Source organism: Rattus norvegicus, chromosome 8 (assembly GCF_036323735.1).
Source record: "Rattus norvegicus strain BN/NHsdMcwi chromosome 8, GRCr8, whole genome shotgun sequence".
Classification (NCBI taxonomy): Eukaryota; Metazoa; Chordata; class Mammalia; order Rodentia; family Muridae; genus Rattus; species Rattus norvegicus.
In genome coordinates, this window is record NC_086026.1 from 106147071 (window position 1) to 106169643 (window position 22573).

A 22573-nucleotide genomic window follows, 5' to 3' on the forward strand; every position below is an offset into this window, starting at 1 on the left:
CTCTTCCACCCTAGGTGGAGGTTAAGCAAAGGACTTCCAAGTACACCCCCAGAGTGACACACTTCCTCCAACAAGGCCACACTTCCTAATAGCATTACTCCCTATGGGCCAAGCATATACAAACCACCACAGCCATCTTCTGTCTGCAAGTACAGACATGAAGGACAGAGTTGAGAGGTGAATAAGTCCTCTCATCATGCCTGAGTCCTTACTGGCATAACTGAGCTCCAGAAAAGCATCCTTCGGGATTCTTTGTGGACTTTTCTCTGCCACTGTCCAGGGCATTTCTTGCTGATATACAAGGGTCAGGAAAAAGACTCTTCAGCAAACACTCAATGAATACACTGGCTTTGTTAGGGTCTCAAGCAAGATGCTGCAGTCCAGAGGACCCCTGGGGCCTTTGTTGTTCCAGCCTCAAGGAACTGGAAATGGATTTGAATGATAGGCATCCAACTAAAGGACCAGAGAATCCCCCTCTCTTCCAAGTCGACAGCTTCTTACCCAGAAACGGCGTCTTGTATTTAATTATTTATTTTCTGGTCCTGAAGGATTTAGAACTGAGCTCATGCTCTTCTGTGGATTGATGTCTATATGCAGGTGAGGGCAGGCACAAGATAAGGCAAGGCCTGTGACTGGGCAGTGAAAAAGTGAGGCGGGCACAGAGTTTTGGAGAGGGGAGAGAGAGGAGAAAAGAAGAACCAGGATGGAGGAGGGGAAGGACAAACCAGATCTGTGTGGCCTTAAAGGGTCACAGGTAGTTATGAGCATTTCATAAGGGATGGATAATTACAGGACAATTTGTCTTGTCCAGGTGGGCAGTTATCTCAATATTAATTGGCTCTGAGTTTATTGTGTGGATGTTTTGTGGGGTGAGAATTTATGGATATAAATCTGATTGATAAATTACAAGCTTACTGAGTTTTGATTTTACTGGGTTGCTGGGAATGTGAGCAGAGTCCCCAACAAGAGAGCCATGAGATAGGCGGTCTCTGTATGGGACTGGTGTGACAGCTACCTGCTAGATGGATGGCCACTGATGTGGCTGGCCATGGCAGCGAGATCGCCTCAGGGCCCAGACAGTAGCCAGTGGCAGTGTGAGAGTTATAGAGTTGGGTTGAGAGGTTTTCACTGACTGAGATGAAAATACCCCACAGATGCCATATGGCCCTACAGGGCCGGTAATAGTGCGGGTTGGCTCATTTTGTTTTAATATTTACCACAACTCTCTTCCTTTTTCCTTTCTCCTTCTCTCCCCTCCTTCCCTCTATCCCTTCCACACACTAAAGTCGATCAACATTCTCCATGTGTCGCTCATGTTTCTCACATTTCTCAGTGATGGGATCTCTGGGTCCCCTCAGCTGGGTATGGGCTGTGGGCTGTGGACTGGGACCTCTTTGGTTCACAACCTCCTCTTTCTCTTCCACCCAAAGCTGGGATCCTTTGGAGATGGGGCCAGAAGACCTTTAGAGTCTAAGAATGATTTATTCAGTGTCAACTCCGCCAGTCCCACTGCTTTAGGCAGGCAGTAAAAGCCATCCTGCAACTGAGATTTAAGAGCATCTATACCAAAATATGGGAAATGGATATCACTGGCTTGGAAGACAGTTTCTGGAAAAAAACCAAAAATATACCTCACTATTATTTACTCAACAATGAGGTCAAATCTTTCATTTTATATGTGTTAAAATTTATCAAGCGATACACAAGATTTTTACTCTACTGTGAACATGTTTTACTTTATTTAAAAAGTAAAAAATAAAATGCCTAAGTGGCTTATTTTTACTATTTTATTTTATGTGTATGAGTGTTTTGCCTGCATACGAACACCATGTATGGTCCTGGTATCTGCAGAGGTCAGAAGAAGATATCAGACCACCTGGAACTCCAGTTAGGGTTCTGGGAGCTAAGTTCAGGTCTTCTGCAAAATCAATAAGTACTTTTAACCACTGTAATGGTTTGAACAAGGATCCCCCTCCCCATAGTAATCTACGAGTGGCTTGGTCCTCAGTTGGTGGAACTGTTTGGGAAGGATTAGGAGGTGTGGCCTTACTGTTGGAGGTGTGTCACTGGGGATGGGCTTTGAGGTTTCACAAGCCCATGTCATTCCCAGTTAGCTCCTTCTGCTCCATGGTTGAGGACTCACCACGTAAATTCTCAGCTATTACTACAGCACTGTGCCTGCCTGTCTGCCGCCGTGCTCCCTGGTGTGATGCTCATGGACTAACCTTCTAAAACTTAAGCAAGGCTACAAATAAGCTACTTAAGTTGCCTTGGTCATAGTATATCCTCACAGCAATAGAAGAGTAACTAAGAACCTTTGAGCCATCTCTCCATCCCCACCCCCTTTTGAGACAGGATCTCACTATATACTCCTGGCTGGCTTGGACTTGCTACGTAGGCTGGCCTTGAACTCACAGAGATCCATCTGCCTCTGACTCCTGATTGCTGGTATTAAAGTTGTATGCTATCAAACCTAGATATAAACAAATCTTTAAAAAAAAGAAAGGAACGAATGAACAGGAATCTTGAAAGTAGTAACATCAAAACATCTATCTTGTCTCTCCTACCCAAAAGGACCTGGAATGAAATTCTAATCAGTAAAGGAAAAATTTACCTGCCCACTGAAAAGTCCAGGTGTAACATAAACATCGTTTATGGCTTGATTTGGTGCTCACAGAATGCTACTGGGACTCAATTTTCAGGTACTTCAGGGCTCTTCCTTGTTAGTTATATCTCAGGACTTGTATTAGTCAGGGTTCTCTACAGTAGTGGTTCTTAACATGTGGGCTGAGACCTCTTTTGGAGTCAAATGACCCTTTCACAGGGGTTATGTATCAGAGTTCCTGCATATCAGATATTTACATTATAATTCACAACAGTAGCAAAATTACATTTATGAAGCAGCAATGAAAATAATTTTATGGCTGGGGGGTCACCCTAACATGAGGAACTGTATTAAAAGGTCATAGCATCAGGAAGGTTGAGGACTACTGCTCTAAAGGAACATACACTGCATAGCCTAAATCACATTTTATTTTCCTCAGCATTCTTTCTAGGCAAGCAGACAATGTCTTTTTCTTCCCAAGAAGTTCCCTGAAACCATCCTGCCCTCACACATCCCTCTGGCACTACAGGGTCATCACCATCTTTTGCCCAGTGCCTGTGAGTTGCATTTACCTGGCTGCCCCATCACCCAGTTGCTTGCACCTCCTCTTGGTGTCTGTACCAGTCCATGTTACATCATGACATTCATTCCTACTCAGTAGTGGCTTTGTATGCAATACTCAAGCCACTCGAATGTGTGTGTGTGTGTGTGTGTGTGTGTGTGTGTGTGTGTGTGTGTTCGAGTATGTATACACACACAGGCATGCATGTGTTGAGGAAGGTAGTGCCTGCCTCCCTTAAGTTCCAGATAAGAAGCACATACAACTACTTTTTGGGCCAGTTAAAGTTGATGATGTACAATCCAAGGCTGCTTTGGTATCCTTTTGAATATTAAAGCAATGCTAAAATAAACAGCCTTAGGTTGATGGTACCAAAGGTGGGCCTCCCTAAGAAATTCTGCCAGCAGCATGCACACACTTCCCACTGATTCCCTTCAAAGTGCTGAGAGAGAGCAGGGCAAGCTCAAGTGTGAGAAGAGCTGCTGTGGCTTCCTGCTGGTACACCAGTGACCTCTGCTGGTAGGCTTTCCCTCTCCCTGTGCACAGAAGTTAAGTGTTCCCTCCTGGACAGTGGTTCTGTGGCCTTCTGATGCAACACTGCAGAACTGGTGACCTTCCCTGCTAACACTTTTATTGGGAGCCAGGACGGCAGCTGCCAGAAGTCTCAGTAAGGCTCCTGCCTTTGCCCCCACTGCCTTCCTCTCAAAGCATGCTCACTTTTAGATACAATTATATTTATTTAAAAATTCTCAAAGAGGGTGCTGGAGAGATGGCTCTTGGAGTTGAGAGATTGGTCCCCAGGGTCCACATCAACCACTACCAAATGCTTGTAACTCCAGCTCCAGAGGAATCCAACACCTCTGACTTCTGCAGGCATCTGCACACATATGAACATGCCTGCACACACATGCACATGCCTGCACACACATGCACATGCCTGCACACACATGCACATGCCTGCACACAGACATGCAGAATTGAAAATTTAAAAAAAAGAATATTAAAACAAAATTCTCCGAAAGGCAACCAGCCAAATGGCTCAGCCTGGATATGGAATTCACTCTCTGAGACCCAAAAGGTTTGAAGGAGAGAACCGACTCCCTCTGACCTCCATGTGTGTGAATGGCATGTATTCTTGAATATGCACACACATACTTGTGCGAACGCACACATATGCACAAATTACATTTTAAGTCTCAAAAAGAACATGTCTAAACCCCAATTCTACCAGCTAAACAAATCTGAATATATGTAGCTCTGGCTGTTCTGGAACTCGGTATATAGGCCAGGCTGGCCTCGAACTCACAGAGGTCTACCTGCCTTGACCTTGCTGAGATTAAAGGCTTGTGTCACCATACCAGCCCAAACTTCCTTAAAACAAAATATTTAACAACACAGCAAAGTAAAATAGATGCTGTCAGAATAAGGTTACTCTTTGAGTCCACGGTGGGCGGCTGCTGAGGCACCCTTTATAGATATACAAATTCACATCTTTTAATGCTGCAGTTCATCTAACTCACAACGCAAAATGCTGTTGTCGCTCACGCATTAGACTACATCTAAGTCAAGCAGATTTTTGATTAACTGTCCAGGCACATCTGTCCTGGGAACTCAAGCCCAGGAAGCTAGGCAGTCAACTGAAGTCGTGGTGACAGATCTTCCAGCTGCCTGCAGGGTTTTGTTTTTAACAGCTTTTTCACAAACCTCTTGTCTTCGTAGGGCCACGGGGTGGCACTAGCGAGTCTTTTCTAGCGTGACGTTCATCTGTGGGTGGGGCCTCTGCAGCCATCTTCCCTGCGGGGCTCTGACTCTACAGTGAAGGCTCATTGGACCAGGGGCAAACTCCTGACCATGGAGGAACCAATCCTCACGTGCTGGGCATGGCGGGTCGGAAACATTCCTATGCCTGGGAAGTGGGGAGACCGCATCTTCCACCCACAGCCTGGAAGAGCAGAGGCGGCTCCTCAGCTTAGAGAGCAGAGGTGACTGGAGAGCGAGATGCAGCCAGATGAGATGTCACTGGCAGAGGTTTCTGCTTCTAGTTCAACTTTGGACCAGCCTCCTTGTATAAGATTCTTTCCTTCCACCGTGGCATTTGTTCAAACAAAGAAAGTTCGCGAAGACATGAGCTTTTGTTTATCCGGCATTCAAAACAAAATGCAGAATTACGAATAGCATTGAGAACTCAGAATTTGAACTCATGCAAACAACCAAGAAACCTCATAATGGGATGGGGTTTTGTCTATCAGTACTTGATGTTTAAAAGAGAGTGAGACGCAGAAAGCCTCCCCCCCCCCGATTTGTTTCTATATTTGCTATAAAAATATATCCAAAATGTGTAAACAAAAGCAAAAGATTGAAAACATTTTCCATTAGGAAAGTTGTTACACGTTCATCATAGAGTTACACATCAGGGAGCCATTGAAAGAACCCGACCGGTAGGCTATTCCCACATTCTATTTTAAAGAAACAGTATAGAGTGGTGTGTGTAGTGTACTTTGTATACGGAGAAAGGACAAGAATGTACACGTTCACACATACACACACACACACACACACACACACACACACACACACACTGTGCAGGGTGGGGAGAGGGGTCTCTGACATCTACGGAATGATTGTACCATGTGAAAAAAAAATGTTCCCATATACATGTATTAGCTCTTTCAATACACGGCGGATACGTATGTACACACAGCTATACTAGGCTGCTTTTCACCTTAATTGAGGTTAGGTTTAACATACTTAATAGGGGATACTTCTCTTAACTTTGAAAGATCCCGGAAATTGGGTAGATCTTCACAACTGTCCGTCCTGCTTGGGTCGTGCATCCCGCCGCCCTCCTACATGCTGATTGTTCAATCAGGAAGAGGCGGGATGCGGAAGTTCACCGATGCTTGCTCTAGTTCCACACACAGTGAGATGTGAAGGGTGTCGTTTGTGGACTGGCAAGTTGATATCTGAAGTTGAGGAATTGCCCAGTAAATAAACAGGCGTCTCATCTCCATTCTAAGACATTCTCAACACCTCGACCAGTGGAGCCAGCCGCTGGCTTGGGCCTGCAGGCTCTGCATCTAGTAATTAGTGAACGTAATACCCTTTCCCCCAGATTCTTTTAAATAAAGATTAAAGCATCTGGCGCAGAGCCTGGCTGGGTCTTGGCTGATGTTGAATGTTTGGTGCCGTTTTAATCAGTCTTTCCTCAACGTATCCTGAAAGGCGGTTGTACCACTTACGTTAGAAGAGACTGAGTATTAGCTGTGAGCCAGCGCTGGGCTGTGTTTGAACTCGGTTTCAGAGGACATTGTCAGAGGTAGCTCTCTGAATTTTGTTGCTGTTGACAGGCTGGCCTCCCAGTTATTGTTATTGTTATAGGTCTGTTTTTGTGTATGTGAGTGAGATTATAATTCAATGACCTCACTTCTCCCTTCCTCTCCTCCCTCTCCTCCCTCTAAACCCTCCGATATACCCCTCCATGCTCCCTTTTAGACTTGTCGCCTCTTTCCCCCACATTGATCATTGTTTCTTTATTTTTTCTTTCTTTTTTTCGGAGCTGGGGACCGAACCCAGGGCCTTGTGCTTGCTAGGCAAGCGCTCTACCACTGAGCTAAATCCCCAACCCCCATTGATTATTGTTATGTGCTGTATATATTTCTAAATGTAAGCTGCTGGGTCTGTATAATGTTGCTCGTATGTATGTTTTCAGGCTGAGCACCTGGTAGTGGTGGACGGTTGGTGTCCTCTTCCCTGGGGAAGGCCACGCCCCCAAGCCCCCACCCTCTGCGCGGACTCTCAGCACTCCTTACTTGTCTGTAGCTCTTTGTGAAGGGTTGAGGCTTTGTGGTGTTTTGCCCTTCAACTTTGGCGTGTCTTTTGGTGTCCATGTCCAGCTCACACACAGACAGTCATGTTGGTGAGACTTCGGGTGTAGCTTCTGACAGTATTCAGAGACACAGTCTCACAGCAAACTCCCGCATCCTCTTGACAGTGACTCTTGATCTCCCTGCCTCAGGCCACTGAGTGGTAGGACGCATATGCTACCACACTAGGCTTTGGTTTTTCTTTTTCTTTTTAAAAAGAAGATTTTTTATTTTTGAGACAGGATCTCAGTATGTACCTCTGGCTAACCTAGAGGTCACTTTGTAGGTCAGGCTGGCCTGTATTCAAAGGGATCCATTTGCTTCTGCCTCCCAAGTGCCACCACATACATCATCGTCATCGTCATCATCACTATTTAACATGTTCGTGTGGGGTGATGGCAGTACATGACCCAAAGCACCTTAGGGAAGGAAAGGGTTTATTTCAGCTGATGTCATTGAGGGAAGTCAGGGGAGGAACTCAAGAGTGGATGCAAGAACTATGGAGGAATGCAGCTACTGTCTTGCTTTCTATCTCAGGCTCACCTGGCTTTCTTTTACAGAACAGAGTCATCTGCCCGGGGATAGTGCCTCTGACAGTGTGCCAGGCCCTCCTGTGTCAATCACCAGCCAGGACAATCTCCCAAAGGCGTGCCCACAGCCCAGTCTGATTCTAGGCAATTCTTTCTTGTGATGGCTCTCTCCATGTGACCTTAGCTAGTATTGACAATAAAAACTCACCAGCACAGAGCACGCACGAGTCATAGCACACATGTGGGGGGCAGAGGACAACGATACAGTCAGGCTCCCTTCTCTGTGGGTCCTGGGGGTGGCGTTCAGGTATTCCAGCTTTCAAGTTCATTATCCACTGTGGCAATTTTCCAGCCCCTACTTTCTCCTTTGAAAGATGTTTTCCTTGGTCTGGAGAGCTTTATTGTGCTAAGAATAAACATCTTTGCCATAAACTGGGATAAGCCAACCCCGAGGGAAGTAAGCAGGAATGGGGGCAGGAGGCAGAGAAGGAGAGAGTATATTAAGGCGTGAGTTCTTGGATCCAGCTTTGCTCAAAGCCTATGATGGTCTGAATCATTTAACCATGGAGTAAGTAAGCTCTGAGCTGTGTCACTAGACAAACTTGTTATTGTGGGAACCTCAGACTTGCACAGACTTAGATAGTACAGGTTAATTGCTGGATGTGGCCTCTTGATGCACTGGGGGAAAATGGTGACCATGAGAAATATGAGGCCGTTGCTGGTCTTACAGCAAACTTTAACAAACACAAACACACTCTAAAAATCACCGCAAAAAGTACAGTATACTAGACACCCAGCAACACAGATGTTACACTTTGAGTCTGAAATGCCCTCCATAAGCTTCCGGTCCCTAGATGGTGGTGCCATTCCAGGAGATTGTAAGCCCTAGAGGTGTGCTCCTGGGCTTGGGCCTTTGAGGACTGCTTTTAGTTGGGACTTTTCTGCTTCCTGATCCACCAGATATGGACAGACCACACCCCTGACTCTGTCAAGTAGTCCCCGTATTTGGCCATGTGATGAGAAAAAGTGACCCAGTCAGTAGTTTATGGTAATCATCAACTATTGTGCATCACAGAGAATTGTGTTACCCTGTTTTTTTATGTAAGTGTGTATACAGCATGTGTGTGTGTGTGTGTGTGTGTGTGTGTGTGTGTATGTAGTATAGTCAGTGATGTAGGAGTGCTCATGCCAGTGTGACCATAAGACCTGAGTGACACTGGTCTTGACATTCTGATGGCAACTGGGTCACTAGATGCTGAGAAATCTTCAGCTCCATTAAGGTCCTCATGGGACCTTCCATCTACATTCAGGGTGTCACTGATCATATCACACAAGGCCAGACATATAATCCTTTCCTTATGCTGAACAACGGCTTCTGTCTCTGGCATCCGAGAAGCTCTCGGTAAGGTCCCACTCAAGCCCCGGTCACCTGACTCTGATTTCAGATCTGCTTGGAAAGCAGGGCTGTTGAAGAAGAGGGTCAGGGTGGCTTGTGAAGGAACTTTAGGGGGCTTTCCTCATAGCAAAATAAGAAAGAGCTCATCAGGAAAACCCACAGAAGAAGACTTGGAAAGGCCAGCACTTTTGCTTAAAGTGGACTCTTAAAAATTCTGGGGGAAATGCCTTATGTGGGCAGCCAGGAGCCACTCAGCTCTTCAGAGAATTGGGAGTGGATGGAGCTATGTGAATTGACTGAAGGATTCCAGTAGGGTCTGCAAGTGGGGCCCGTGGGGATCCCCTCTATTCTCCCAGCTCAGACGTGTACAGACAGGATGCATTCTGTGTGGCCCAGTTGCTTTTCATTCACTTAAGTTCCGGGTGACTTCTCCTTCCTTTAATGACTGCTAGTTCCTCTCCCTGAGCCACACCTTTCTAGAGAAACTTCCCATTACCACAGCCAAACATCCATCCCCATTTGTCAGTTTTCGTGCTGAAAGTTTTGCATGCTGGAAGCAGCCTCAGTCTTGGGCAAACTGGGTTGTTGGTCAGGCTGAATGGCAGATCCGGTGTTCAGTGGGCATCTCATTGTGATGTCACTGAACAGGTACTTGGAGGACGGTACTGGGGAAACTGGGCCTGGGCTTCACTCTTCTTGAGGCTCCTGCGTGTTGGCAGAGGTTGAGTTGAGGATGGATTTCCCCAGAGAGCACACCAAGACCTGAATGGCTGTGGGGTTGACCCAATTGGAGCAACGAGGGAATCTTTGAAGAAAGAGCAGACACACAGACATGCATACAGAAAATCTGAGATCAGGTGGGCTGTATGCTTTCATGGAGCAGCAGCCCAGAAACAGTACATTCATTTTATACATCTGAATTGAGGAAATGGATGTCTATCTATCTATCTATCTATCTATCTATCTATCTATCTATCTATCTATCTATCTATCTATCTACCTACCTACCTATCCATCCATCCATCCATCTATCTATCTATCTATCTATCTATCTATCTATCTATCTATCTATCTATCTATCCATCTATCCATCTATCTATCTTAATGAGGAAGCAGATTTAGCTTATCCTGGTAGGAGCTCGTCTATGGGGGAGCTGTCTCAGGCCATAAACATTGGGGAGGAGGAAACCGTAGTCCATGGTTTACTGCTCATACTATCAATACCTGCACCAGGATAAAGGGAAGGCTTCATCATTTCCGTGCGTGTGAGGCATTGAGGTCCATGACAACAATGACAATTATGGTCATGTCAACAGCACATACTCGACGTCATCCCACAGAGTAGCAGTGAGACCCCACACAAAGAGAAGCAGAGGTCTGAGACTCTGTTTCTCAACAGCACTGGATGCAGAAACCATCGTATTAAGTGTTGAGAAATGACGCTTTGGCCAGAAGAGACCATTTTAATATGGTCAGCAGCTTCTATACAGACATACAGTGGAGAAAGGGCTAGCTCGCTTTTGCGGAAGTGGTGACAGCCTGTTCCTCCCTAAACCCAAATTTACAGGACAAGAATACAGATGGAGTCCTGTATATTATACGTCTGGATATTTGAAAGTTCTAAACAGGGCTAAAAGGTCTTAATTAGATATGTTCTATCCTCCTGTTGTACGTGGTCTCAGGTTGGTTGACTGGCTTCTCTCTGGCAATGTCTGGTTGCTCCTGTGAGGTAATCTTTTCTAGGACATGTCATTTCCTTGTCCTACCACTAGGGGGACCAGGGGCTATAGTTGATTGCTAGACTTCGGGATTTTGCTATATCCTACCGCATAGGGCACGGAGAGAACTCTGCAGATACTGGTTTGTCCTGCAGATTCTGACGCGCTTCTAAGCGCGGGCCTTTCTCATATGCCACTCCGCTGAGTGGGACATTTCTCTGACTCATCTTTCAAATACTGGAGTTCTCTAGAACTCTGGCTTCTTTTTCTTATAAGTTTCATGGGAGACGTCTTTCATTTCCGGTTTGAATCCTTCTAAAACCAAAAGATGATCCCTGATCCCTCCTTAACCCTAGCGTCTCAAATCCAACTCAACACCAAGTCCCGCCGATTCTACCTCCTAAGTATCTCTCAGCTCTTCTCCATTCTTCCCACTGTCTCTGCAGTGACATACAATCTAAGTCACTATCGCCTTTAGCTCAGTCACTTCCTAACGGCTGTTTCTAGCCACCGTCCCCAAGGCAATTTCTACATTCAGCCACTGTGGCTTTTTTTTTTTTTCTTTTTTTTGAGACAGGGTTTCACTATGTAGTCCTGGCTGGCCTAAAACTCAATGTGTAGACCACGCTGGGCTTGAACTCAGGGTCCTACTCTTTCTTCTATTTCTCCACCCTCCCCTCCATCTCTCCCTTCTTTTTTCTTCTTTCCACCCTTTGGATTGAATGCAGGGGCTCACACCTGCCAGGCAAGCACTGAGACACATGTCTAACCTAAGTGCCTCCGTGTTGCTCTTCACAGATCCAGATCCAGAGCTACAGCACAAAGGCCCTGTCATCCCGAGATTGATCTCAGGCCCCGAATTCTCGTCAGGATGACCTCTCATGCACTGTGACCTCTCCAGAGGCGGACCTCAGCACACAACCATTGCCTGGGCCCAGAACTCCTCTCCTTGTTAGCTGTCACTCATCTTTCAAATATCAGCTCAAATGTTACTTCTTCAAGGTCGGTTTTCCTCGAGGTTTAAACTAGGGCTTTCAGCCTTCCTGATTCTGTGACCCTTTAATACAGCCCCTCATGTTGTGGTGATCCCCAACCATAAATTTATTTCCATTGCTACTTTCTAACTATAATGTTGTGACTGTTATGAATTGTAATGCAAATATATAATATGCAGGGTATCTCATGAGCAGCCCCTGTGAAGGGATATTTGACTCCCAAAGGATCACAACCCGTAGGTTGAGAACCACTGAACCAGGGCATACTGCCCCATTAGCTGTCTTCCTAGCACCAAGCACCTCTTCCTCATAGCACTTTACAGTGGTAGCGTCACTCCTATTTTTAGTATGTTTCCCTGTGGATCGTGAAAACTGCTTTCTGCTTCTCCTGGATTTTCAGTACCTAACTCAGCCGTGCTTCAGTAACTTGACGCCAGTCTCATTTGACTCTGACCACGTAACTAGCGTGGTCCGTAAGCGACCCCATTCTTCCAATTGCTGAAGTTGAAAACTGAGAGAGTTAGCCTTGCTCTGTTTTTCTTACCTTCTGGTACCTAAATGCCACCAACTATTAAATTCATCTTCAAAAATATACTCAATGTCTTCACTGTGTGCTTCCTAATGGAAGAATGTGGCTCCAGGGAGGACGTTTTCTTCCTCATTCCTACATTGTGAGCAGCCTCATTTCCTTACGACTAAATTTAAAAGGGGGAGAAATGGTGAGGACAATCTACTGATCAGAAAGTTATGCCGCAGACCTCAATGGAGTCTCATTCAAATTATTAAAAGTGGCAGTTATGAGAATAGGCTATTTTAAGATTTATTTATATTATTTTTAACCGTGTGTGTGTGCGTGTGTGCGTGTGTGCGTGTGTGTTCTGCCACAGCTTCTGTGGAGGTCAGAGGACATCCTCCAGTCCTCTCCTTCTACCATGTGGGTCTCGGGGATCAAATCCAGTGGTCAGAGTTGACTGCAGGTGCTTTTACTAAGCCATCTCCTTGGCACACAAAAACATTTAAAAGAATTGACAGCTTTGCTATTGCTAATGAATACATATAGCAATTCTATTATGACTAGGCTATGACTATTTCGCCCACTGTCTATAATTGGAGAGATTACTGCATGCCACCATACCTGCTCAGTGACCATATTGCAGGGAGCAACTGGGGTCAAAGGGTGTAAACTAGGGAGGGAAAAAGAATTCCTATCAGAAAGTAAAGTCATTAGATGGCCAGAGTTTGATGTGAGAGAAGGTAAAATGTTCTCAGATATAGACAAAAATCAAAGTGGAAACATTCTTGTCACTGTGGAGAGTGAGGATAATGAAGCTACACCAACAAGGTGATGACTAAGACATGTTTAAAAATATGGAGCAATGGTGTTGCCTCACCTGACCTGTTTTAAATGCTTTTAATGTGGATACTTTCTTAATCATTACCAGCTCTAGCTTTTTGGGACAGGGTCTCTCTGAATAGCCTTGGCTGTCCTGAAACTCACTGTGTAGATCAGACTGGTCTCAATCAAAGGTATGAGCCACCACACCCGGCAACAAACTGTTTATTGAAAATGTTTATACAACTAAATAATGCATTTTCTTAAAAGCAGTAATAATAGTGACCAATTTGGGGGTAAATCTGGTTTGTTTGCCCTTCAAATAGAAAAGTGATGATACAAGTAGCCACTAGCAAGTGTAAAAAAGAAAATCTGAATTTGTGTTGGTGGACTGTTATTTGCTGAGTTTGGAACCCTCTTTCCACATTTCCCTTCATGACTGCCTGCGTTTGGCACAGGATAATCAGCTAAGGTTAGTCTGTGGCAATGGGACTCTTCTCATGTGGCATATTGCCAGCTGATAGCGGCATGAAATCATAACGTCACACCATTGTCTTCGAAGCAGGTTTTATGGGGCTACTCAGCACTCAGGACACATGACACCAATCTGGAAACAGCCTCCTTCAAGCCCATTTCACCACCATCTACAAAACAGTGGTTCTCAACTGCCGTGAAACCTTTGAGGGTCGACGGACCCTTTCCGTCTGATGGTCACCCAAGACCATCAGAAAACACATATTTATATTGCAATTCATAGGAGTAGCGAAATTACAGTTATGCAGTAGCAGTGAAAATAATGGTATGGCTGGGGATCACTACGGCATGAGGAACTGTATTAAAGGGTCCCGCATTAGGAAGGTTGAGAACCACTGCTCTAGAACAGCCCAAAGCTGCACGACTTTGTCTTGTCCCCTCCCTCTCTGGTGTATTATTAGCATTTTCCTTGAAACAGCCAAGAAAGTTCAAATCCCCTGCCTAGCTGTGGGAATGTCTCAAAGTCACTACAAGACAGGGAAGGGGGTTCCCTTCAGAGCTGGGGGTTAATAATGAATGCCTAGATCCAAAGACAGTGCTAAGGTCGGGGTTCAGTAAATATGTTCTCTGTAATACTTCCAAGTGAGAATTTTGCTTTGAGGTACCGCAACACCAGGCTCATCCCCAACACTCATTTACTAGAAGCATTTCATGTCTTAGTCAGGGGTGTGTGTGTGTGCGTGTGTGTCTATATGTGTGTCTGTATGTGTATGTGTGTGTGTGTGTCTGTCTGTGTGTATCTGTGAGTGTGTGTGAGTCTGTGTGTGTCTGTGTGTGTGTCTGTATGTGTGTGTGTTGTGTGTGTGTGTCTGTGAGTGTGTGTGAGTCTGTGTGTGTGTCTGTATGTGTGTATGTGTGTGTGTTGTGTGTGTGTGTGTGTGAGTGTGTGTGTGTGTGGTTGACTTGTTTTTGTTTTGGTGGCTCTGGCTGGCCTGGAATTCATTATGTAGACCAGCTGGCTTCATACTCAGTTCTGCCTGCCTCTGCCTTCTGAGTGCTGGGATTAAACAAATCTGCCACCATGTCTGGCCCCTATTTTGATATCAGTTTATGAGTCCTAAGCATGTAAGTCCCATGACACGTAAGCAAGGAAACAATTACACTGACAGAGTACTGTATGTAACAGAGCCATGACTCACAAAGAAGAAATAGCTACACAAAACAATTAACAGCAAGTCATAAAAAAAGAGACTTAATATAGGAATGAGCTATTTTAATCAAGCAAAACAAATTTATATTCATTATTTCTAAAAATAAAATTAGACCTTTCCAACCCTTAACATCTGCATTTAATCATATTTCCTAACCAAAATACAGATGCTAAAAACAGCAAGTTACAATATATCTTTACAGCATACAGTATGTTCACTGTTTACACTTTAATTCTACTTGGTCATTATGTACTTGATGCATACTTAAACACCACTCATAACATTTACACAATCAACAAAAAAATGTAACCAGTTGTCTTAAAATGGCTCTGCTATAAATTGTATAGAATATACAGAATTACAAAGTCAAGTATTTTATCAAAATATACACCCCCTCCCTGAAACTAACACAAGCTATCAACATTTTAAATGAATAATACAATTATAGAAAATATTTGCAAAATTATTTGTATGTATAAATATTCTGCCATATTTACTTTGGTCTAGAATTATCAGCATACAAGTCCACTTAAAAAATATCCACATATTGATGGGAGACATCAATACATATAACTTTATTTGTAGTTAAATCAAAACAACTTAAATCCATAATTGTTTTATAATCATAACTGAGATAAAACATATTAGTGGATCACAGGATTGCTTGTCATCTGGTTATTAATTCAAAAGTGATTTTCATAAGCCCTTTGTGACTACTTCAATAAAACTCAAATGGTGTGGGTGCACATATATACAATGGACAAAACAAAGTTCAATTGCTTGCGTTTCCCCATGTCCTCTATATAATACTGTATGTAGGTAAAGGGAGATGAACAAATGACAAATGCAGATACATATTGGGGGTAACAGCAAAGTGCTACAGTATAAAGGTCACCTTGAATCATGTCCTTTTTTCTGGGTGTTTAAATGTTGCCTACCCCAAACCATGCTAAGCCTTCTTCGTGGAGGCAACACAACACTGGGTGGGAGAAACCAGAGTCCTCTGATAACCTTCCAGCCTTGGCTTTCCACCTACTCAATCCAACGAGCGGGAACGACTACTTAACCTGTTCTGAGTTTTGCCCATTCTGGTGCTGGAAGGGTAGGCTGTGTTCTCCCTCCCTCCTATTCTGCCAGTGTTAACAGTAAGAATCTTTTGAGTTCCAGCTTTCCAGGACCCTAGTTCCCATGAAAAAATACCTGTAGGGCAAGGAGACTTTTGAGGGCAATGTTGACAGTCTGAGTCAATATTTAGAAGGATTTAGAAGTAAAAGTGGGGCTTTAACAGAGAGCTAATGTCTGCGAACACGAAGGAGGGGCATCTGGCTTTGTGGGTGTTTCGAGTCATGTTTGTAAGGGGCAGAACACTGTCATTCCACATTCTATCTCCCCATCCCTCAAAAACAATGCTGCTGTTGGAGGCATCAGGTCCCCCTGTCCTCATGTTATCAGTGGGGGTAAGGAGTCTGTGGCCCTTTTCACTACTATGTACCTGTGTGCTGCATTAGCTCCAAGGAGATGTAAACCTGAGGAATCAGGCTTTCGGCCTTTCCAAGGGACTGAGATTGATTACCACAGAGGTGTGTCTCTCCCTCAGCCTCCAGCTGCTGCTTCAGTGGAATGGGAGGGACCAGGATTATTTGACCACAGAAGTTGGGTGGGATAGCCCCCCAACATCCATGGCCTTGGGATGACTGGAAGACTGCAGAGTTCTGAAGAATGTGATCATTCTTCATTCTGAGGTGAGGCCACTGCAGAGGACTGTGTGGCATAGGTAATCTCAGGTAAGTCTAGGAAGGTTTTCTCATAGATAAGGCATGACCTATGTTCTGTGTGACTTGAGTGGACCAGTTCAACTAACAGCTCAGCCATACTTCAGGAGAACAGCACAGCACTCCATCGAGAAGCACACACATGCTCGTCAGCCAGATTCCAAATGTTCTACTGATTTCTACAGCAGTCCGTGTTATCTGAGGTCTATTGCTCTTGTGGTTCTCTACTAGGGACAGACAGACAGCTAAACGTTATAGTGATTCATATACGTACTTTACAAGGTTTATGCTGCAGAAAAGTGTCTCTAGGTGATATGAGAATGTCCTACTTTAGGTTACCCATTACATATGTTCAGTTATATTGTTAGATATTTTGTAAATACCCATCAGTTTACCAAAGATTAATAGTGCAGAAACTCAATGGCAATAAATACTGTCATAGCTCGTTTAGCATGTCTCAAAGATGCCATCTGCACGATCCTGACCCTTACTCTCTCCAGTGACTAACAACAGTTCAGCAGACCTCATTAGTGCGCGAGAGAAAGGCTTAAATTAGGCTAAAATCCAGCTGCTCTTTCCACTGTTCAAAATCCCACAGCTCAGAACTTCATTAGCCTTCACAAAATACTCGGTCGTTAGAGGATTCAGCTAGTTTGTTTTTATGCATTCTGTGTAGAGTGAATGATAAAACCCAAAATAGTTGTTAGGATCCTTTTTGGGGGGAGTTTACACAAAGGAAAATTAACAACCCCCCATCCTTTGAGAATATTATGTGAACAAAACTAAGCTTAAAAAAACTTAAAAAACTAAAAATAAAAAAAATCACAAACAATTTTGAAGACCTTTCTAACTGTTGTCACTCAAAGGACATTTTCAGCAAAGGTTTTTTTATGTCATCCTTTTGGTCGCTGTCTTCCGAATCAGTGCAAGGTTGACTCTCCAAGAGATCGGAGTTTTCGTGGCAAAGGTCATCTGTTTCCTCTTGCTTAGTCAAGGTCTTGAATAAGTGCTTCTTTTGGTGCATTCTGAGGGCAGCAGCTGTTTTGCATATTTTGGGGCACTGGAAGCAAGCAAAGCCTTTCCCGTCATGCTCCCGGACATGCCTCCGCTCGTGGTTCCTTTTTGTGGAGAGATATAAGAAACCCTGAAAGCAGAACTGACAGTGGTAACGCTTCTCCCCTGTGTGGATTCTTTCGTGGATCTTGAGTGTCTCGTTCAGCGTGAAAGCCTTGTTACAATACTGACAGATGAACTCCTTCACGCCCAGGTGAATGCGCTCGTGCTTCTGTAGGTTGCCCTGCACTGAGAAGCGCCGCCCACAGGTCTTGCACTGGTAGGGCTTCTCGCCAGTGTGGCATCTCATGTGCATCTTGAGCGTGGAGGAGCTCTGGAACTGCTTCGCACAGAGCTCGCAGATGTAAGGCTTCAGAGTGAGATGCTGGTGGGGCTTGCCTTCGGCTCCCGCCCCTGCTGCTTTGTCACCGTCACAGAGCTCGCACTGCAGCTTGGGCATCTCTTTATTCTCCTCTTCTTCAGAGGCCTTATCTGGGGGCAATTTCACCTCTGCGCAGCGATCTAGTTCAGCTGGGTACCTGCGCCGACCCATCTCTGCGCGATCCAGCTCAGCTGGATACCTGCGCCGACCCACGGGGCTTCTGCTCCCTCGTTCCTTCCTCCACTTGACTTTCCTTATTTTTCTTAACTGTTTGGATTTCTTCTTGGGCTTGTAGTTGTAGTATGGGCGCCACGGCTTATCGGTGGAGTCCTGGTCACTCACTTCATCAAATGCTTCACTCATCTCCACACAGTCAGCTTGGCAGAGCCCAAGAGGGCTGTCTCCACGGGTTTCGGGGTCACTCTCCCGAGGCAATGTCTCTTCCTGCATTTGATACTTGGGTTTTCTCCCTCTTTTGTAAAACAGCTTAGACCCAAGGATATGCCTTTTCACGATGGCTTCGTTCCCAATTTTCACTGTTATTTGGCAAAGGGGTGCAACATTGCTATTTGTGGAGGTGCCGGGCAGAGCGGGTTTTGCTATATAAGTTTCAATCTTACTGGTTTCTTCGACGACATTTGTGGTTTTGCCCGAAGATCCTCCGAGATCAGCAACATATTTTGCCTCCTCTGTTATTTCTCCCCTGTTACATGGAACGGTTTTCTTTTTCTCCTTAGAGTTTTTGGGTCTGCTTGCGAGTTTACTGGCTTTATCTGCCTCAGGCTTGCTATCCTTGATCAGGGACGGACTCGCCACAGGCTGTGAAGGGGACTGGTGGTTGCTGTTGGCCAGGCAGGCAATGGCATTGCTGTGCTTGATCACCGACGAGAACTGGCTGCTGTGCACAATGACAGAGGGCACCGAGCCGCTGTAGCTGATCACGGAGGCCGAGTGCTCCCCACTCGAAACACACACGGGCTCTGCCTGCAGGGTGGTGCTGACAGAGTTTCCAATGGAAGAAATCGACACCTCAGCCGAATCGACGAGATCGGTTTTCAGTGCCTGCTTCCTCCATTTGAGGCCTTCTGCATTTTTTACTTTGGCAGAAGTGGGTGTACCCTGCCATGAAGGTGTTTCCACTGGGATGGCAGGGCTGCTGGTCAACGAGTTTCTGCCATCTTGGAAGTTCAGTGTGGGCATTTCAGAGCTTGGCAGATTCGGAATGACGAAGGTGTCAGGTGGGGATTCATTCCTTTGACGGTTTCCTTGAGCACTTTCATAGGAAGAATTCCGGTAGCTCTTATAAGGTGCCCGCTTGCATCTCATAGGCAAGAGCCTGTAAAGTTTGTATGGGTAGACGGTGGGCTTCAAGCCTCCATTTGCTGTTTTTTTACTGATGGAGAGTCTGTGATCTATGGCATGAAAAGACTTCTGATGGTTTTTCAGTATGTAGTAGGTCATAAACGTTTCAAGACAGAAAATGCACTGGTACCGCCTCTCTCCAGTGTGCCAGATCTCATGTCGTGTCCTGTACTCAGCCAGTGCGAAGACCTTGTTGCAGTAATGACAAGGGTACGTTCTTCTCCACGAGTGGACATTTGCGTGCCTCCGGAGGCTGGACAAAGTCACATAGCTACGTTTGCACACAACGCAGCTGTAAAGCATCTGCCCATTCACAAATTTCACCATGTGGTCCGCGTCTGACAAGGCACTCCCAGCGCTGGATAGTTCACCAATCCTACTTTCTGGCACCAATGAATCTGGGCTTGTGAATGAACCTCCATCTTGTCCAATGGTGGGGTAGTTTTCTAAGAAGGGTTGGTTTCCTCCTGGCATGGGCATGTGGCTCGACCTCATGCAGATCTGCTCGTGCCGGTCCAGCCTGTTGAGGGTGGTGAACTGCTTGTTGCAGTACTTGCACACAAAGGGGTCCTGCGTCGGCTTGTGCAGCTGCATGTGGGCCCCGAGCAGTGTGCTGCTGTCGAAGGATTTGGAGCAGCAGCTACAATTATAAACGAGGGGCGGGACCTCTGCTGCTGGGGGACCAGGAGTCTCAGAGGGCTGGTTTTCATCTTCTCTGGGAAAATGGACATCTCCTTCACTGCTGGGAGGTTCTGAGTGTGACAGAATTGGAGCTGGCTGTGGGCTTCTTTCTTGATTCACCTCTGGGCAGGTTACTAGAGGGAGTGGCATGTTCTCTGTGGTTGAGTCAGAATCCTGGGTTTGGGTCTTTGGCTTTCGGCATGGCTTTGCTTTTGTGGTGAGAGCTTCGCCATTTTCTTTTCCCGTTTTACCAGATGAACTGCTGCTGTCATGTTCCCTCAGAGGCTGACTCCTGTAGGCCTCAGTGATGGAAGAAACGGCATATGAGTGTTCGGCAAGCGTGCGGACAGGCTCTGCCTCGGGGCAGACACTGGCTCTCTCCTGGCAAAGGCTAGTGGTTCTCATGGCATCTGACACTTTTTTGAAGCTTGCCCTCAAGTCCAGGGGAGAAAACATGCTATTGCTATTTTCCGTCTCAATGATGGAAAATGCGTTTGTGATCCTGGGCCCATTAGTGACAGCTGGCTCTTCGTGCCTTTTTTCATTTTTTTCTTCTTTAACCACGCCCTTTTCAGTGATGCAAACTACGTAAGGACCTGGGGAATTTGAGAAGTTGCGGTCACTAAGGTCCTCTAAGAATGATATTCCCAGCCTTTTCCCTGCAGCTGCAAGGTCAGTGACGGTTTCCTGTCTCCTGACCACCACGGTGGAGCTGTAGATGTAATTAAGAATCTCTGTAAACACTTCGGCTTTCAGATCATCCAGCTCTAGGACATGACTGGAAATACAGATCGTATGGCTCCAAAAGATGTTTTTGAAATAAAGGCTTGAGGCGGCCAGGACATTGCTGTGGGCTTTAAACTTGGTGTCCTCCACAATGATGGTGACATCACATAAGATGCCCCGAATGCGCTGCTCATTTAGGATGGAGAGCACCGTGTCACTGTGAAAGTCGTCCTTGAGGTCCCTGGAGAGGGACATGACTGTCATCTGAAACAAGAAACAAATGGTCAGGGGCCTCCCATCAGCGACTTAGTCATTTCTAGGCTATGTGCTACTTCTGGAAAACTGTTTTGTTTTTTTTTTTCTTCACTTAAGAACTCAGGCATTTATCTTATCCTGTTGTTATTCCTAAGACTTGGAAGTCAACAGAAGGCCAGCCTTCTTCTTGCCCCAGACTGTTTCTCATGCCATTGCAAATAGCTGTAGTTGGAAATCCTCCCAGGATTCCTTCCCCTGCCTTCTGCAAAGCCTTGGCTATGTGTATGTGTCCAAATATGGGGAGGGCAAGTTTCTGTATGTCCACCCAGAAAGGGTGTCTCCACTTGCAGCTGCTGCACGGAGACTCTAGAGCAGAGCGACATCATGGTCTTTTAGAAGCAGCCACATTTCATCAGACTTTCTCCCCTGAATACAAGGTCTTACTATTTTGCCTCAACTAGCTTGCAACTTGTTATCTAGCCAAAGCTGGCCTTGAACTCAGAGACCCACCTACCTCTGTCTTCTTCCAAGTGTCCTCCCTTGATACTCTATGATGTAAAGATTAAAGCCAGGCTATCACACGTGCGAGGTGAGTCACAGCTCAAGCTCTTCTGGCCTGGAACTAGTTTATGTAGGCTAGGCTGGCATTGAGTTCACAAAGATCAGCCTGCCTCTGCTTCCTGTGTAGTAGGTGTAAAGCCATGTGTCAACACACCTGGCTTCATTTGGTATATGTGCCTGTGTGTGCCTGTGTGTATGTGTGTGCCTGTGTGTATGTGTGTGCCTGTGTGCCTGTGTGTGCCTGTGTGTATGTGTGTGCTGCTGAGGACTGAATCTCTGAGCTCTACATGCTGGTCAAAGAGGGTCCACTATTGAGACATAACCTCAACCTCTTCTATATGTTTTTTTTTTTTTTTTGGTTCTTTTTTTCGGAGCTGGGGACCGAACCCAGGGCCTTGCGCTTCCTAGGTAAGCACTCTACCACTGAGCTAAATCCCCAGCCCCTTCTATATGTTTTGAAAGATAACCCTGATAATCTGATTCAACCATAATTCATAAAGCAGAAACAATTTATTAATTTATTTTTAAAAGTTTCCCATAAGCGAATGGTACCTTTATGTGAGGGTTATTCGCTCAGAGAAGCAGCAAGAATGGAAGAAGCCATTCTAACTGATTTCTCTGAGGTGTTTCTCTTCTGAGTGGCAATGTCTGTAACTGAGTTTGACCACCAGGGACACCCTCCCTCCTTTCCACACACTGCCTGGGGAGAATCAGCCTATTCTTTATTTGATTTCCCTTTTATTATAACCAGACTAGACTAGTGTTTTTAAAAACAAATCCTGTGGAATACTAAAGGCAAACAAAGAGAAGACAAAGCAGTAGGCCAGGGAAGTATGTTTCCATGTCTATGACAATGAGTCCCATCACAGTTTCCAAAGTTAGACAGCTGAAAGGCCCCGGCAGGTCTTGGATGGTTTAAAAATGTTATGCATGTAGCATGCACAAGTTACTCTCTTTAGACTTGTCACTGTTGTGAAATGTGCAAGAAACAATGGTTCCAAGGCTTTAGTTGATTGTAGAAGAGAGGGTGGCAGTTCAGGGCAACTCCCAGATGGTGGTGGGAGGAAGAAGGAAGAGAGGGAGGAGAGGGAAGGGAG

At 45.4% G+C, this 22573-nt stretch overlaps 1 protein-coding gene across 17 annotated transcripts in view; it reads right to left on the reverse strand.

The window, feature by feature from the left end:
- The window catches only part of Zbtb38 (zinc finger and BTB domain containing 38), a 107035-nt gene that overhangs the window by 22890 nt on the left and 61572 nt on the right, over positions 1–22573 (reverse strand). For 10 of the 17 annotated variants that reach the window (XM_063265581.1, XM_063265579.1, XM_063265578.1 and 7 more), the window contains one exon: positions 14732–20924. The exons of 6 other annotated variants lie outside the window; for them this stretch is intronic. In XM_063265581.1, the coding sequence (XP_063121651.1) occupies positions 17313–20924 (3612 nt within the window). In that variant the 3' untranslated portion in view covers positions 14732–17312. Of the gene's footprint in view, positions 1–14731; positions 20993–22573 lie in introns of those variants that run through there. One more of the 17 variants, NM_001012471.2, reaches the window with a different exon arrangement.